The sequence below is a fragment of the Chionomys nivalis genome, chromosome X (genome assembly GCF_950005125.1).
Source record: "Chionomys nivalis chromosome X, mChiNiv1.1, whole genome shotgun sequence".
In the NCBI taxonomy this organism is placed as follows: domain Eukaryota; kingdom Metazoa; phylum Chordata; class Mammalia; order Rodentia; family Cricetidae; genus Chionomys; species Chionomys nivalis.
The window spans coordinates 131,419,649-131,436,511 of NC_080112.1; the positions used below are offsets into that span (position 1 = coordinate 131,419,649).

General features: G+C 40.1%; 1 protein-coding gene across 1 annotated transcript in view; it reads left to right on the forward strand.

Annotated features, from left to right (window-relative positions):
- Positions 1-16,475, forward strand: part of Grpr (gastrin releasing peptide receptor) — a 34,307-nt gene extending 17,832 nt beyond the window's left edge. Inside the window, exons 2-3 of the mRNA XM_057760418.1 lie at positions 13,863-14,214; positions 16,089-16,475. Of these exons, the coding sequence (XP_057616401.1) occupies positions 13,863-14,214; positions 16,089-16,475 (739 nt within the window). The remainder of the gene's footprint in view (positions 1-13,862; positions 14,215-16,088) is intronic.
- The last annotated feature ends 388 nt before the right edge of the window (positions 16,476-16,863 follow it).

The window sequence follows — 16,863 nt, forward strand, 5'->3', positions numbered from 1 at the left end:
TCCTGCCGTAACATACACCTTAGCTTTCCAGATCATCAAGAACCACTGTCATCTGTGTTTGTAAACGGTGAGGTGGGGTTCTATAGCACATGATCAGAATACAGGAAAATCGAGAGCAAAGCCAAAGTCTTTCAGTCAGCTATTTCTTCCTGCATGTCCTCGGTTGTCTGAAGTGAACACTTTAAACCCAGAAAAGGAAAGGCTTCGGACTGCAAAGTTTAGCTATATTCCAACACACACTCTGCTTCTTGCCTCCCACTTTGCATTTCACCATTGTGCATGGTGTTGCTTTCTTTTCATCGAGCTCACTGAACAAGTTTAATAAGTTGTGAATAATAAAGGGGGAAGGGGGAGGGAACTGGGTCTGGCAAGATCATTTCTCAGTCATCCCTAGTGAGTTTTGAAGACTTGAAATGGCCAGAGAATGGGAAAGAATTTGGAGTCTGTAAGGTGTTCAGAGCAATGTTGGGTGATGCCTTGAGAGGACTCTTGAGCTAATCACATGACAGGAGAGAACTGAGCCACTTGAACATCTCAAACCTGTTTCCTTATGTGAAGTTACATATGGTGTGAGCCTCCAAACATGGGTGCTGGGAACTGAACTTGGGACCTCTGGAAGAACTACATGTGCTCTTAACCACTGAGTCATCATCCCAGCTGGAATCATCGTCCTTCATTTCCAGAATGGAGTCTGAAAAAAAAAAAGTCACTTCATGTCCAAGCTGATAGATTCACTCACATTAGCTAGTTCCTAGTATAGAAACCTGCAAAAATAGATACTGAAGTATTCTTGTATGTTACCAGACATGCTGCTTTCTGGGTAGCTGGGAGTGCTTTGCTTCATTTGAGCTAATTGGCAGAGACATGAGAAAGAAGACACTCTGTTCTCTAGAGATCACCAGACTTCCTTGAAAAGACAGTGGCCAAAGAGGCTTGCTAGCATTGGCAGGGTACAGCCTGATGTCTAAAAGGGCATCTGTGGGATATCACAAAATGTTTATATGACAAACTGATGTTAAAAGATACAAAAATTCTAATTTTAATCCTGTAAAAACAACCAAAAAAAGTAATTAGGAAGAATTATATCAAAACATTACATATAAAACTGCTTAATAATTCTTTTGTTTGTAGAATTCTCCTCTCTCTCTCTCTCTCTCTCTCTCTCTCTCTCTCTCTCTCTCTCTCTCCATGGTGTACTCTTAGGACGACTCTTGCACTGTGTTAACTACTCTCATTCACCTTCCTTGTTGATATCTTTACTGACTTAAGGTAACTATGTCAATTGGTTCTTGTTCTCTCTATCTATCTCTCTCTTTCTCTCTCTCTCTGTGAAAGAGAGAGACAGAGACAGACAGACACACACACACACGAGAGAGGAGAGAGAGAGAGAGAGATTGGAAGTGGAACCTAAGGTTTCACAGATAAAGGAAATGGGGCCTCTAAAATCTTCTGCTCTAAGCCTGGACTCAGGAGCCAGATAGCCTCTGTTCAGATTCTAGTTTTTCCATTTGTGTAAGATAGAATGAGGGGTGAAAAGGCAAGAGGGTGAGCAAAAAGAAAGAACAGAGGTAGAGAAGAGAGAGGGGAGAGAAAGAATGTGAAGGGCAGAGAGAAATGATGAATAGTACTGACAACATTGTACCATAATAAGGATTTTATAAAGGTAAGAGTAATTATTGAAAAGTATTTCATAAAATATTAGGCTTTTTTTTTTCCTCAAGCAAGAGTTCCAAAGGCATTTGACTGAGGATGCTAATAGGTATTGGCATAACTGCATTAAAGTGAGATTTAGAATTTAATGACAGAAAACATTTCAAGAGCTATCCATCTCTTACATAGTAAAATTCTAATTAGAGACCTTTTTATCATTTAGTGTCAATCTATCTCTTTCTTAAGTTAATTCTTGAAAGCCATCGAGAAGTGTGCCAGGTATACAGTACATGCAATGTAAGTTTTCGTTAAATAGCAAAACAGTCAAAAGAGAATCATGATAAATTGTCAATGGTGAAAGTAGAGTCTTGGGTCCCCAAGCCCCACTCTGCCTCTTTCCTTGCCCCCAGCTTCGTTCCTTACACAATAAGCCCTCCCCAACACCGCCAATGTCAACCTCAGCTGGAGGACCCAGTAAGTTACTGAGCTGAGTCACCCCTCTTACTACTTCTCAAACTTCTCACCAAAGTTTATTTAAATATACTGCTTTTGAACTTTTGTAATTCAACAGAATGAGTCATATGCCATGATGGTATTTTTGAATTTCAATGCATCTTGTTTTGGAAAAAATTGTAACATACTTTGTCAGGGTAATTTAGAAATTCTATTTTTGGCCCCAGTAATGTGAAATATACTTAAAACCAAACACTGTCTCCAATGTTTTAAAGTTTACATATATGTTGAATAAACTAAATGGAGCAGGAAAAAAATTTCTGTTGCAGGTGGTGGTTGTATCCCCCTGGTGTGCCCTGGGAGACTTGGGCTTCCTTTCAGAGATCAAGGGCAAACATTGTGTCTAAAGAAGGTTTGGGACAGGTTGAGGCCATCCCAGAACTAACAACCTTCAACAAGTCTCAGCCAAAGAGGGCTAGGGACAGGTGGGTAAATGCTGTCACTTTGTCCTTGGCTGGTACAGTTCTGTAACGTGCTCCCGAGGCTCTTATGGATTCCCTTGTTCTTCCCCTTTCTCTGTCTCGCTTTCCACACTGTCCTGGACTTTCTGGTAACTTCTCCTTACTTCATTTAAATCTTCACATCTGAGTCTGTTTGAGATGAATGAGCAGCTTTGAAGACAGTCTATGACCCCAGTCAATGATACATTCTATCCCAGGCTGTGAGTGAAGCTTGTCTTTGGGGCTTGTCTCATTTCTCAATTTTCAGTGAATTTCTAGGCTGTAAGGTAGAGTGACTTCACTATGTCTGACTTCAGTGTAAAAATGGAATCTGGAAATGGTCTTCTAACTTTGAGGCTCATAAATTGCTGAAAAGGTGTAACGAGATCTAAATATATGTTCTTCCCTCCATAAAGTTTTTGAAGAATGGGCTATGAACAGCTTGTGCCAAGATCCTTGCATGCCTACCGAAGTTTAACTGGGTTACTGCTTTCCTTTGTCATTTTAAACATACCTGAGGGCAAGGGCGATATTTCAGCCTGCTTATATCCCTTCTCAAAAGCTTCCTTATGAGATTAGCATTGAACTCTAGAATTAGATCATCTTGATGAAACTCATTTTTGGCTCCAGGTTCAACTGGTGCCCAATTCCTTATGAGAAAGCATTAAAAGATGTCTAACAACTGATTACCTCTCTCTTCTCACTTTACTCCTAAGAGTTTCACAGCTCTCATATCCTAGACTCAGAGGGCTCTGTGGCTGTTGTTTTATGGTACTGAGGATTGAACTCAAAGCCTCGCACGTGCTGCGCAAGTGCTCGACAACTGAGCTACACATCCGATCTCATCTCCCAGAATCACTAGCTTTCTCTCTGAAATATTCCTGGCATGGTCCCAGATGCTAGCCTGTAGGTTTCTGCTTCTTCATTGATGCCAATACATTTTTTTCTTTTTAAACCTCAGCTCCAGGGTCTCATTCAGATTACCCTTTCAGGACCCGGGGGTCTCTCTCTCTCTCTCTCTCTCTCTCTCTCTCTCTCTCTCTCTGTGTGTGTGTGTGTGTATTGAGGGGGGTGTATGTGCATGTGTGTGCATGTCTTTTAGTATATTAGGAATACCAGGTTTCGTGATCAACTGCAGGACCATCAGATTAGGAAACTCTCATGATGATGAATAGGCTCAAACTTTGTCGCTAATGTTTAACATTGGTGGTCTTGGAAAAGGTACTGAAGCCCAGTTTACTCATCTGTTAAAGAACAGTAATATTGGTGTCTGCCCTACGGGATTGCTATGAGGACAAACCATGATCATTTAATCAAAACATAGCACAGTCAGTGTGAGCACAAGTGCCTGAGCTCCAGCTGTTCCAGTGCTGGTGATTCGTTACTGAGTCAAGCTGATTAAAACCCATATACGGATGTTTTAGTCTTCAGAATTCCACACAAAAGAGCAATGCCTGGGGAGACAGCTCAATCTGAGTCAAATCCCCAGCACCCACATGAAAGACCCCAAGCACGGGTTCCTGCACCTGTAATCCCACCACTTAGAGAAGCAAAGACAGCAGGAGTCCCAGGGCTTTCAGTCAGTTTCTCTATTAGTGAGCTCTAGGTTTAGTGAGAGATCCTGTCTCAAAAACTGAGGTGTTGAAGTGAAGAAGATACGTGCATCTATCTCTGGCCTCCATCAGGTGCATACACAGATAAACATACACACATGTACACAAATAAAGATACACATAAAAATACAGACACACAAAAGAAAGTCCCACATGGTGGCTGCAAAGTGAGACTTTGAAGAAGAAAGGAAATATGTGGAAATATTGCTGCCTGTTAACTCTTAACCTGGTGGAGGAATTTTAAAATCCTTCTTTGGGAAATAGTGTTCTTTCCTTAGTGGAAGGTGAACACAATGATGTTCATTGTACTATGGAACAAATAAGTGACATCTTCTCTCCTCCCCAAAGCCGGCTATGCTCTCCAAGAGATACAGGGTGTCTATTGGGAGAGGATATGGTGGAGAAATTGCAGCGCCCAGATTAAAAAAAAAAAACTTTAGAATTGTCTTGGGCATGGAAGGACTCTGCCTACATAGACTATTTGGTTTTTTGATCTCTTTGAGGAAAACCAATTACGTTTTGATCTCTTTGAGGAAGTCCAATTACGTTTCACAGCATGGGTCATGACTCACTCCCTTGGCCTAGCTTTAAAGTTTGCTTCTTCCCAAAGAAGGAAGATCTCTGTTGAAGATTTCTAGGAATTCCACTAAAACCTTAGCTATATCATCTGGAAACTTTCCTATAGGACAGTGGACCCCAAAGAGGAGATCACCCATTTGGAGAGAGAGTTGAGACCTAGATAATGAGTAAGAAAGGAAAGTATCAAACCTATTTATATTGGCTTCTATTTAAATGTAAGGATGAATTAAACATTAGGGTCTAAACTGAAGCTCACTTCCTGACCACTCTACCACAGGATCCATTACCATCTTGCACCAGGCGCATTAGTGGTACCCCCACCCAATGGCAGCCTCATTCTTCCCTGATCGCTCAGCTCACAGCCAGCCTCTCTGGACTGATGTGTATTTGTATGTAATCTAGTTTTAATTAAACTAGCCACCCTCAATGAACAAGTGGCTTAAAAATAGTCCTGATGAAACAAAAGAAAGCACAACAGAACCTCACAGGTTGTAGACGATATTAAAATTCCAAACCCAAGAGAACAATGTGACTATAGCCAGGAAGATACATCTCTTGCTCTTGGTGTAGATCCTGAGCTGATAGACGCATTCAGTCACATTTCAATTAAAATTTAATAATGTTGTTGACAGGGCAATGGCTTTTACCTTTAATGACATTAAGCAAAATATATGACATTATGTCTTAGTTAATTTTCTATTACTGAGAATAAATATTATGGCCAAGACAACTTATAGAAGAAAGAGTTATTGGGTTTACAGCTTCAGAAGGTTAGTCCTTGAACATCATGGCAGGAAGCATGGCAACAGACAGGTAGGCAGGCATGGTGCTCGAGCAGTAGCTAAGAACTTATATGTTAGGACAATAACCACAGAAGAGAGGGGGGACAGAGAGGAAAGTGAAGGAGAGAGATGAAGATGGAGACAGGGAGAGGGGAAAGAAAGAGAGAGAACTAATTGGGAATGGTGTAGGCATTTGAAACCTCAAAGCTTGCCTGCAGTGACACACCTCCTCATCCTTCCAAAATAGTTCCAATTGGAGAACAAGCATTCAAATGTGAGAGTCTATGGGGGTCATCCTAATTCAAACCACTACACATTATTTTACCTTTAGTCTACTGTTAGCTTATCTTTTAAACATATGTATTTAGAATACCTACTTACATCCAATAAAAAACATTTCCTCAATTTGCCCTTACAATGTAGTATGTATAGGTGTAAGTGCTTGTGTTTATGTTTGCTTGCTGTGTTCTATGTTGAGCTTTGAAAAGTAAATCCCTATATACTTGAGTGTTTTTTTTTTTTTTTTGAATAAGGACTCTCGTCTTAGTGTTTCTATTGCTGTGACAATCTACCATGACAAAAAGCCATCTGGGGAGAAATGAGTTTATTTGGCTTCTATTCCATATTGCTGTTCACTATTGAAGGAAGTCAGGACAGGAACTCAAACAGGGCAGGAACCTGGAGGCAGGAGATGATACAGAGGGCATGGAAGAGTGCTGCTCCCTGACTTGCTCCCCCTGACTTGCTCAGCCTGCTTTCTTATAGAACCCAGGACCACCAGCTCAGGAATGGAACTACCCATGATGGGCTTTACCCTCCCCCATTGATCACTAATTAAGAAAATGCCTTACAGCTGGGTGTCATGAAAGTATTTTCTCAACTGGGGCTCCCTCCTTTCAGTAACTCTAGTTTGTGTGTCAAGTTGTCATAAAACTAGCCAGCACACACTTCTGTATACCATTATCATATTGAGAGGACTTAATGATAATTTTTAACAATATATAATATTTATCCCATAATCAAATTTCCCTTATTGTCCTCTAAAAGTCTTTTATAGCTTTTTTATAATGATGGACCAAATTAAATGCTTATGCATTACATGTATTACATGCATTATACCTCTTCCAGCACATTCCATGTAGAACCTTCCATTTTCTTTACTCTCAATTTCTTTAATAGCAATGATATTGATTTTCTTTTTCAGGAAAGGGTTTCTCTGTGTAACAGTCCTGGCTGTCTTGGAACTAGCTCTATACACGAGGCTGGCCTTGAACTCACAGGGATCTGCTTGAATGCTTGGATTAAAGGAGAGCGCTACCACCATCCAGCTTTGTTTTCAAATGTGCATCGGCATTTTGCTATGGATGTTGGGCATGTGAATGCTGGAACTTGAACCTGGGTCCTCTGAGAGAGGAGTCAGTGTTCTTAACCACTGAGTCATCTCTCCAGCCCTAACACTGATATTTTTAAAATATTTTGTATTTGCTATTTGACAATTCCATACATGTATATAGTGCATCTCAATTATCTCCACCGCCAGCTTTCCCCCAACTCCCTTTGGGCCCTCTCCAAAACCTCTCCCTCCCACTTCATGTCCCATCTTCTTTTAAAAAAATAACCCAGCTAAGTGGAATCAGTGCTTCCCATGTGTGCATGAGCCTAAGACTTTCCAGTGAAGAATGAGAAACCTACCAGTTGCCACCAACGGCCAATAACTCTGCAGTTAGGGTGTGGCTTCATGACCTCCTCCCCAGTCATGCTGTAATGTTAACTGGTTTGATCTTGTGCAGGTCACCACCACTGCTCTGAGTTCATGAGAAAAACAGCAATCTTGTATCCAGAAGACAGTGTTTGGCAACACTCTCTCCCATCATCTGGTTCTTATATTCTTTCCTCGTTCTGTTCTGAGATGTCCCTAGAGACTTGGACATGGAGGTTGATAGAGATGACCTATTTTAGAACTGAGCATCCAACAGTTACTTAATATTAGCACTTTGGCCAGTTATGAGTCTCTTCATGACCTTGTTACCCATTAAAAAAAGAAACTTCTCTGACCAAGGTTGAGAGTAGCACTAATCTATGGTTATAAACATAAGTTTAACGATTTATTTTTATGTATATGAGTGTTTGTCTACATGTATGTATGTGCACTGCATGTGTGCCAAGTGCTCATGAAGGGCAGAAGAGGAGGGAACTGGATCTCCTGGAACTGGAGTCACAGTTGTAAGCTGTCATATAAATGCTGGGAAACAGACCTGGTCCTCAGCAAGAGCAGCAAGTGCTCTTAATTGCAAAACTATTTATCTCTCCAGTCTCAAACATAAATATTTAGGAGGGAGTTTGACCCATCTATCTTGCAAAACAACAGTAGTAATTTCTCTAGAATTCATGACCTTCCCAACCATGAAATTTTGAACAGGTTTATAGTACTAGGCATGAATTCTTCCTGTGGTTCAGACCTCAAACCCGATCCTAAAAAGGTTGGTTACCTCTATGACAATTATTCCACTATTGCACAAGTGGGCACATCATGTGTGAGGGTTGGTATTGTAGTATGCAGTGTTCACTCTTGGGTATATGATGATGAATTTTCCCACCGCACCCCAAAGTGGCCTTTGCATCAGATTCTTGCACTAGAAAACTGGCCAGCAAGAAGGAAATTTCCAGATCAATTACAACATGATCTTCTATGTCCTGCAGCCAAAGTAAGTGGTATCTTTCTTTAGCAGTAGGTTCCTACTATCTAGTTACATTGCAATAGATATTGCTATTTTTGATAAGTCAAAGTCAATTATTTTCTAGAATGTACCAGAATATGGATTTGTCTTTTTCTCTTCATGTTTAGATTCTGATTAAATGTTCTGGTCACAAATACTGACTGCATAGGTAGTCATTCTGATGACACAGGCCTATAAGCCCAGCTACTTCAGAGACCAAGACAGGAAGCTTGCAAGTTGAAGGTTCCGTTTCATGAATACATTAGTATAATGACAAAATCAACATGAACATATTTTTTAAACTTTTAAATAAAATTAAAGAATTTTCCTGGACATCCAAGAATGTCTTAAGCACTGTGTCATGTGCCTGTACTGTTTAAAGGAAAAATTTCCCTTGCATTTGATATGTTAAGGGGTAACTTCTAGATCCTTCTATCATAAAAGTGTATTTTCCAATTTGTAACCAAGTAGTGATCTTTAGTGAGTACATTGTGTGAATGTGTTATTACTTCCAAGCCTCTAGCCTCAATGGTTTCATTGTTTTCAACAGAATCAATGATTGTATAGAAGGTTACAAATAGACATCATCTAAACATATTTTTTCTTTGTTAGCTGGCCCTTTTCTTTTGTTATTTAATTGTAAAAGAAAGGCTAGAAAGATGGCCCAGAAGTTAAGAGCAGGTAATGTTTTTGCAGAGGACCCAAGTTGGGTCTCATGCTGGTTAGTTGATAATGGCCTGTAACTGCAACTCCAGGAAATTTGACTTCTTCTTCTGGTCTCCATATGGTGAACATAAACTCAAGCAGGGGCACAAACATACACATAAAATAAAAATAATGAAACAGCATAGATTTTAAATAGCTTTAAATTCACTGAGTTATCTATTACCACTGCTCTAATTTTATTGCTAAAACTGTTCTGAAAAGACTCTTCAATATGTTTTCAATGTTCATTACTACAACTCTCTCATCCTTCAAGCACTTTCTTTCTGCCTGTCACCATAGTGTATTTGAAGTTCATCTTATACAATTCCTACTTCAGGTTAGAATTAAACATTTCCTCCAAGAGCTTCCATTTTCTTTTAGTGGGCAATAATTTTAGAATATTTTCTTAAGGTACATGTATTATTTATAAAGAAAAACACATACATTGAAGGTGCATGTCTGTTTATTCTTTCTTGAGTGATATTCCCAACTAGTACAACGAGTAGTGCTTTTACCCTGTATTTGAAGCTGAGTAACTCCTTGAGGCATTTAGTTTATCATCCTTCATCTAATATGAATGAAAATCTTCTTTAATACCTTTGCAATAGGGAAGAAAGACCAAATTCAACTCTATGCCCAACTTTTATTTGTTCATACCACTTCCACCAAACCTTGGATAGGGAAACAAAGGAAACAGTTTTAACAACTCTGCAAGTATTGGGGATCTGCTGCCTTGTGCTACTAGTGCCTATCCCATCCCACATGCTTGGGAGGCATGCATTTTATATGGCGGAGTTGCATTTCACTGTGAAAATTACCACTTTCTGAGTGACAGCCCCTGCTTAGTCTTTAAAGCATTCTCAAAAAAAAAAAAAAGAGTGTCTAATTCCCTCTCAACTACCCACTGCTATTACACTAGCTTCCATGGGACAGTGAGGTGCATTGACAAAGTCCAGGTGAATGTGAGTGCATGACATGACAAGAAGAGAATTGTATTAAAGAGTCAGCCTACTGTTTAGTCCTTTCTTCTCCTCATTCCTTCTGTCATCTCCATTTACCCAATATCTCCTATTTCCTGCTTCCTTCTATATTCTTCCCCAATTCCCTTCCTTTATGTCTTTTTCTTTTTTCTCAACCTGTCCCTCCATCCAGCCATTTTCCTGGGGATTCTGCTTTGATCACAAGCCTAAGTTATAATCCAGAAGAAATTAGAGTATATTAAGATTCCCAGGATGAAAAAAAAAAAACACTGGAGCCATTAATCTGGGGAGAAATACGAAAAGAATGACTGTAATATGTCACATATTTAAAAGAGAAGAGTTAAATCTTCTACAAGAACCACTAACCTATTTGCTGAGAAATAGCTCCGAGGGATGGGGTAGAGGAGAGTGACAAGGATCTGGGAGGAGTTGGGAGAAGAAACTGTATGATCAGAATATATGGTATGGAAAAACCTTTTTAAAAGATTCCACTTCTCTATGCTTTGGGTTATAGGCATCTTACTATCAGCAATTAGCAGCCTCACATTTTTTTCAAGGAGGACTGTAGATGCTATTCTCAACAGAAAATAAATATAAGGTTTTGTGGTTTTGTCAAAGTTTATCTGTAGGATTCTAATTTAATTTCAGGCAACATACCTCAAAGACTATTTTGCTCATTTTGTTTTTTTCTAGACCAGTCTTCTTTGTATAGTGAGCATTTGGATTGTACTGGGAGTTTTAAAGGGTTAATGTTCGACAATTCCTACTGACTACAGTATATAATTATAGACAAACAAGGGGTGAAATATTTGAATAAAATAATGAACTAAAACTATCATCTGACTTATCAATTGACTAAAAGTCATGCCTTTCTGTGGATGAAGGTTTCCAATATTGGACAGAGGAGTCAAATCAGTTTGAGTCTTTGACACATTAATTTTGTGAAGACCATCTTTCACCCTTTCCAATGTTGACACAAGAAAAATGAAACACAAATGTTTTCAGAAGTGGGAAAGAATTACCAAGAGCCTCATATTATCAGCACAGTGAATTTGCCCATCTACGGGAGAATGATTATTGCTAAGTGTGTAATAGTGAAGCCCCCCCCCTCATTTGTGAGACCCTAGGAAGAAGAGACTCTTCTGCAAGTTATATACTGACAACCAATAGCAAGTGTCTGCTGAGCTCCTACTTAAGCATATGTAGAACAAGGGACTTGGGACATTTTGCATGATATAGAAAGAAATGGAAAGAAGTCAGAATCTTCATACTGGAGGAAACTGATGAAAAAGTCAGGTAGAAGAGGCATATCCATAAAAAGCTAGAAAGCAATAAATTAATGTTTGACCAGTTGGTGCAACCCATAATCCAAGTTACTCAAAGAAGCAGAGGCAGGAGAATTGCAAGATTGAGGTCTACCTGGGCTATAGAGTGTGTTCAAGACAAACCTAGGCAATTTACAAAAATTGTCTCAAAATGAAAAGCAAAAAGAAATATGGGACCATATAGAGGGCTTGCCTAGCTTGCATGAGCAAGGTCTTGGTCCAGTACTCAGTACCACAAATAATTAATTAACTAAAGACAGTGCATAGTAAGTGTAAAATGAGAAGAGCTGATAACCCTATTAAAAAATTCAGCTAGGTTAGGAGAAAGAATGAGAGTGTTTGATGCATCAATTAGTCTGCAAAATATTCAAGATGACAAACTAGGAATTGTAAGGACTGAATTCAGATGTATGCAGACTGTGGACTGAGCATGAAGAAAAGAGGCAAGCAGAGATGAAATGGAGATTTTAGCATTTTCATATCTATTCCTTGAGTACAAAGAGGCGGCTTGTTCTTTTAAGGGTTGGAAATGATACAGGAGAAATATGGTAGTTTGAAGGAAATCGGTCCCCATAATCACATAGGGAGTGGCACTGTTAGGAGGTATGACTTTGATGGAGTGGATATGACCTTGCTGGAGGAAGTATGTCACTGTGGGGGCAGGATTTGATGTCTGCTCAGGATACTTCAAGTGTCTCAGTCAACTTCTTGTTGCCTGCAAGATGTAGGACTCCCAGCTACTAACCCAGCACTACATCTGCCTGCATGCCTCCATGTTCCCTGTCATGATGATAATGGACCGAACCTTGGAAACTGTAAGCAAGCTGCCCCCAATGAATTATTTCCTTTATAACAGTTGCTGTGGTCATGGTGTTTCTTCACAGAAATAGAAACCTTAACTAAGACAGGAAATTATCCTGGGAATAAATATGGTAGCAGGTTCAAACGGCCATTGTAGTTGACTGTTTCATATAAGGCTCTTTTGGTCACAAAAAATGGGAGCTACTTAATGTAACTCAAGAAAAAATGCAATGACAGAATGTTCCAATTATAACATGAGCTTGTATGTTCAAAAGTAGCTCATTGGTCAGAAATGAAGGACTTAGGGCCACATTGTCAGTTTCCTCTCATGTCTGCTTCATCCTTTCGTTTCTAGTCCATCTACTCTCTTTCCTTATCTTCTCCAGAGTTGAAGCACAGCTCCTCTGATCACTTCTTTGACAGCAAAAATCTTTTCTCTACAGTATCAATCATTAACTAGCTATATTTTCTGGTTAGATGTTTAAGAGAAAGAGAACCTCTTCTATACCCGAGTAAACAGTTTATTAGCTGGTTCAGCTCAGCTATCCACCTCAATAGACCATTGACTTCAGGCTTGTGCCTGCTTCCCAGAGTCCTTAACCCAAGGCAGCAATGGTACAGGTACCTCACAAAACAGTAAGAGCTAGGGCAGAAGGAAGAGAATAAGACAGTGAAGCAAAGATCAGTTTGATAATTACAGGCCTCCTTCTGGGTGTAGCATTTTCAATGGCCTATTCATTCCTCAACCTTTGAAAGAAAGAAGAGAAATGTTGAAAATATTTAACGACTTCAGGTTCCTGGAAATGGATGTGAACATTCAAAATGAAGACTGTGTCTCTCTTTAGGTAACAATTTGCTTTGTTATTCATTTCTGCAATTTATTAAGAAATCTAAAAGGAACATCAGCTTTTCTGAGAAGCACTCTTAAAATCAAGTCACAGTGAATTGTGTTGCACAGTGACTACAGTTATTAACAATGTATTATATGCTTGAAAATCAGAATCAATTTTAATTGGCTTCATAGAAACAAAACCCAGATAACTACGTGAGATAATACATATTCTAATTAGCTCAAGTCTTTGTATAATGTATACATATTTTGAAACATAATATTGTACACAATAAATAAATATATATAATTTTTAAAGGGAAAATCTCATGGGAACCCTTGCCTAGGCAAAAACAACTTCAGGCATCTAAGGAATGATGAGAGGGGGAGAAATAGTTTTCCCCAGGGGTGACTTCACCTAATTGGTTATTCAATACCAAACATTCAGTCCAGAAATTATATACATACAAGTAACATTAAATGGACTGAGCACATTGTATTATATATTTAGGAGTGTGTGTGTATGTGTGTGTGTGTGTGTGAGAGAGAGAGAGAGAGAGAGAGAGAACACAGAGAAACACGCACAGAGAGAAGAGAACACACACAGAGAAACACACACACACACACACATGGGGGAGAGAGAGAGAGAACATAATGTTACTTCTCAAGGCATAAATTATAGGCCAGCTAGAATGAGGCAAGGGACATGAGCAGGTTGCCAAATTTTAGAAGGCAATTTCAGAAGGCACTCACTTTTGGGGTTATGAGAATTCAGAGTAAATATTTTCATGACTTAATGGTGAGTACTTCCTTAAATTTTGCACCTCAGCAGTTTAAACTTGCTTCACCTTGGTCCTGGCTGTGGGATCATCCATAATGATATTGAACAATTTACATAGAACCATTCGTTCCCTTTTTGCTGCCCCAGGTACAAAGCCATTGTCCGGCCAATGGATATCCAGGCATCACATGCCCTGATGAAGATCTGTCTCAAAGCTGCCTTGATCTGGATCGTCTCGATGCTGTTGGCCATCCCAGAGGCTGTGTTTTCTGACCTCCATCCTTTCCATGTGAAAGATACCAACCAAACCTTCATTAGTTGTGCCCCCTACCCACACTCTAATGAGCTGCACCCCAAAATCCACTCTATGGCTTCCTTTCTGGTTTTCTACATTATCCCACTGTCAATCATCTCTGTTTACTACTACTTCATTGCCCGAAATTTGATTCAGAGCGCTTACAATCTTCCCGTGGAAGGCAATATACATGTCAAGAAACAGGTGGGTGCTTACTGTTGGTTCATTTTCCTCCTTAGGTACTTGGCCTCTTGCACTAATTCTGAATCTTAGTGACAAATATGGTGTGTAAGTGACCACTCACTTGATTTTGAGATTCTAGGAAGTGAATGATGCCTCTTTAGGGGCTTTGAGTTATTTCTGTGATAGGGCACTTGCATAGCATACTCTAGGTCCCCGGATTCAGTCCCCTGGAACTGTGAAAAAGAAAATAATTTCAAGGACTCCAATGCTTTCTATAGATGTGTCTTTTAATTTTAATCATGCTGTTTGAGCAGGAAGAGAGGGACCACACAGATAAAGCAGAGGGAGAGGAAAATGAGACTGGGTGAGGAAAAAGATAATATGGTTAAGAACAGCTAGAGAGCTAACTAAAGTCAAAGGACATGACACGCTTGAACACCAGTGTCTTCATGAAAACCATCTCAGTCTAGACAATGCATACCAATGGAAAAAAGAAAGGCTTGCAGAATGATTGACTCAAATCCAGATTTGAGTTTCCCTTTTGAGGCCTCAGTTTTCTTATCACTGTTATAATGGTGATACTTTCTATTTTGTAAGGTTATTGAGAAATTAAGAGAGCATGTATAAGAGCTACAAGTCTCAGCATGCAGAATAACCCCATATGTTACTCCACCCTCTATCTCCATAGAGCCCTGAAATTTTATCCTAAAGGGACAAGTAGACACTAAAAATCCTGGTTTTCCTTTTTGTTGGTATTTTAATTTTTTGATTTATATATTTTAATTTGATATATATGACTGTTTGCCTGAAATGTATGTGCACCATGAGTGTGCATGGTACCCATGGAAGTTCAAGGAGGGCATTAAATCCCATAGGAGTAGATTTATATGTGGTTGTGAGTCACCATGTGTGCAGAGAACTTAACCCAGGTCCTTTTAGAGCCACTTCTCCAGCCCTAGCCACTTCTTTTTGCTTCCTATCCCAAATGCAGATCATATGTATGTATGTATGTATGTATGTATGTATGTATGTATGTGTGTATGTGTGTGTGTGTGTATGTGTGTATGTGAATTCCAAGGTCCTCCTTGCTCCCCCCAGGTCCAGGAAGGTGAGCATCCAAACAGACTAGGCTCCCACAAAACCCGTCCATGCAGTAGAATCAAAACCCAGTGCCATTGTCCTTGGCTTCTCCGTCAGCCTCCACCATCAGCCACATCAGAGAGTTCGGTTCCCCTTCCAAAGTTCTTTCCTTAGCAAGAAGAAATAACAGTTGTCAGTACAACTGACTACCTATTTGAAAGGCCTTTAGTAAACAAACACCCACTCTACCCCAAATTGTTTTATGAGGAAGAAGTCCCCCCTTGAAGTCACAAAGGTAGTTAAGCACAAAAAGAGATGTTCACTCTGCCTTGTATAATCACCTTCCTCACTGTGTCTTCCAGAAATAGCTAGAGATTAAAAAATAATAATCCAGACTTAGCTTGGCCAATGAGGAAGAATAAAGCTGGCTGCTGTCTTGAGTATCAGAGGGGATAAGAAATAATTAACTGTAGAGTAAAGAAAGGCATGAAGTCGAATGGCTGATAAACTGCCCCAGTGCTCTCTGGAGGGAAAAGAGGGCATTTACTAGCATTTCATTGTGCAATCCATTCAAGCATGTAATCAACTTTATTTAAAGATCTGGTGTCAGCAGCATGATGTAACTATTTTACCTCACGTGTTTCTGCTTCCTGCCTTATCAATCTCTGTTTCTGAGTTAGCTCCCCCCCCCCCTCTCATTATCTTCATCTCCAATTGCACTCTTTCTGGCAGCTCTGCTCCCTCATCCATTTCCCTGTCCCCGTTTGTCTTCATCCCTCTAACACTGCACCCCCTCTGCCTCTTTCTCTGCTCAGATTGAATCCCGGAAGCGACTTGCCAAGACAGTACTGGTGTTTGTGGGCCTCTTTGCCTTCTGCTGGCTCCCCAATCATGTCATCTACCTGTACCGCTCCTACCACTACTCTGAGGTGGACACGTCCATGCTCCACTTTGTCACCAGCATCTGTGCCCGCCTCCTGGCCTTCACCAACTCCTGTGTAAACCCCTTTGCCCTCTATCTACTGAGCAAGAGCTTCAGGAAGCAGTTCAACACTCAGCTCCTCTGTTGCCAGCCTGGCCTGATGAACCGCTCCCATAGCACTGGCAGAAGTACCACCTGCATGACCTCCTTCAAGAGCACCAACCCGTCAGCCACCTTCAGCCTCATCAACGGAAACATCTGTCATGAGGGGTATGTCTAGACTAACCCTTCAACCTTGCCTCCTAAGGGACTCCAGATTGTGTTTTATGGATGGCCAGAAGCCCCAGAATTTGTTGTTATCTTTGGACCTTCCGAAGACCCTTCAGGAGGCTGAATGATGCAGTTGGGTAGAAGAGATGACCAAATGCATCAACTCCTATTGTATCTCAAAGTAAGCCAGTAGGCTTCCTTTTCCATCTCAGCCTGGGAGGGATTTTTCTGATGGCGATCAAAGTTTCCTTTAAAAAAGAAGGAACAAATTGGAAATTATTATTCAAAGCACCAAGTCCTGCTATGCAAGTATGGTCAATTAAGTCATAGGAATTATACGAGCAAAGAGAGCCTAGAAACCACACATTGAATATCTACTCTGTGAAAGATTTTATTTA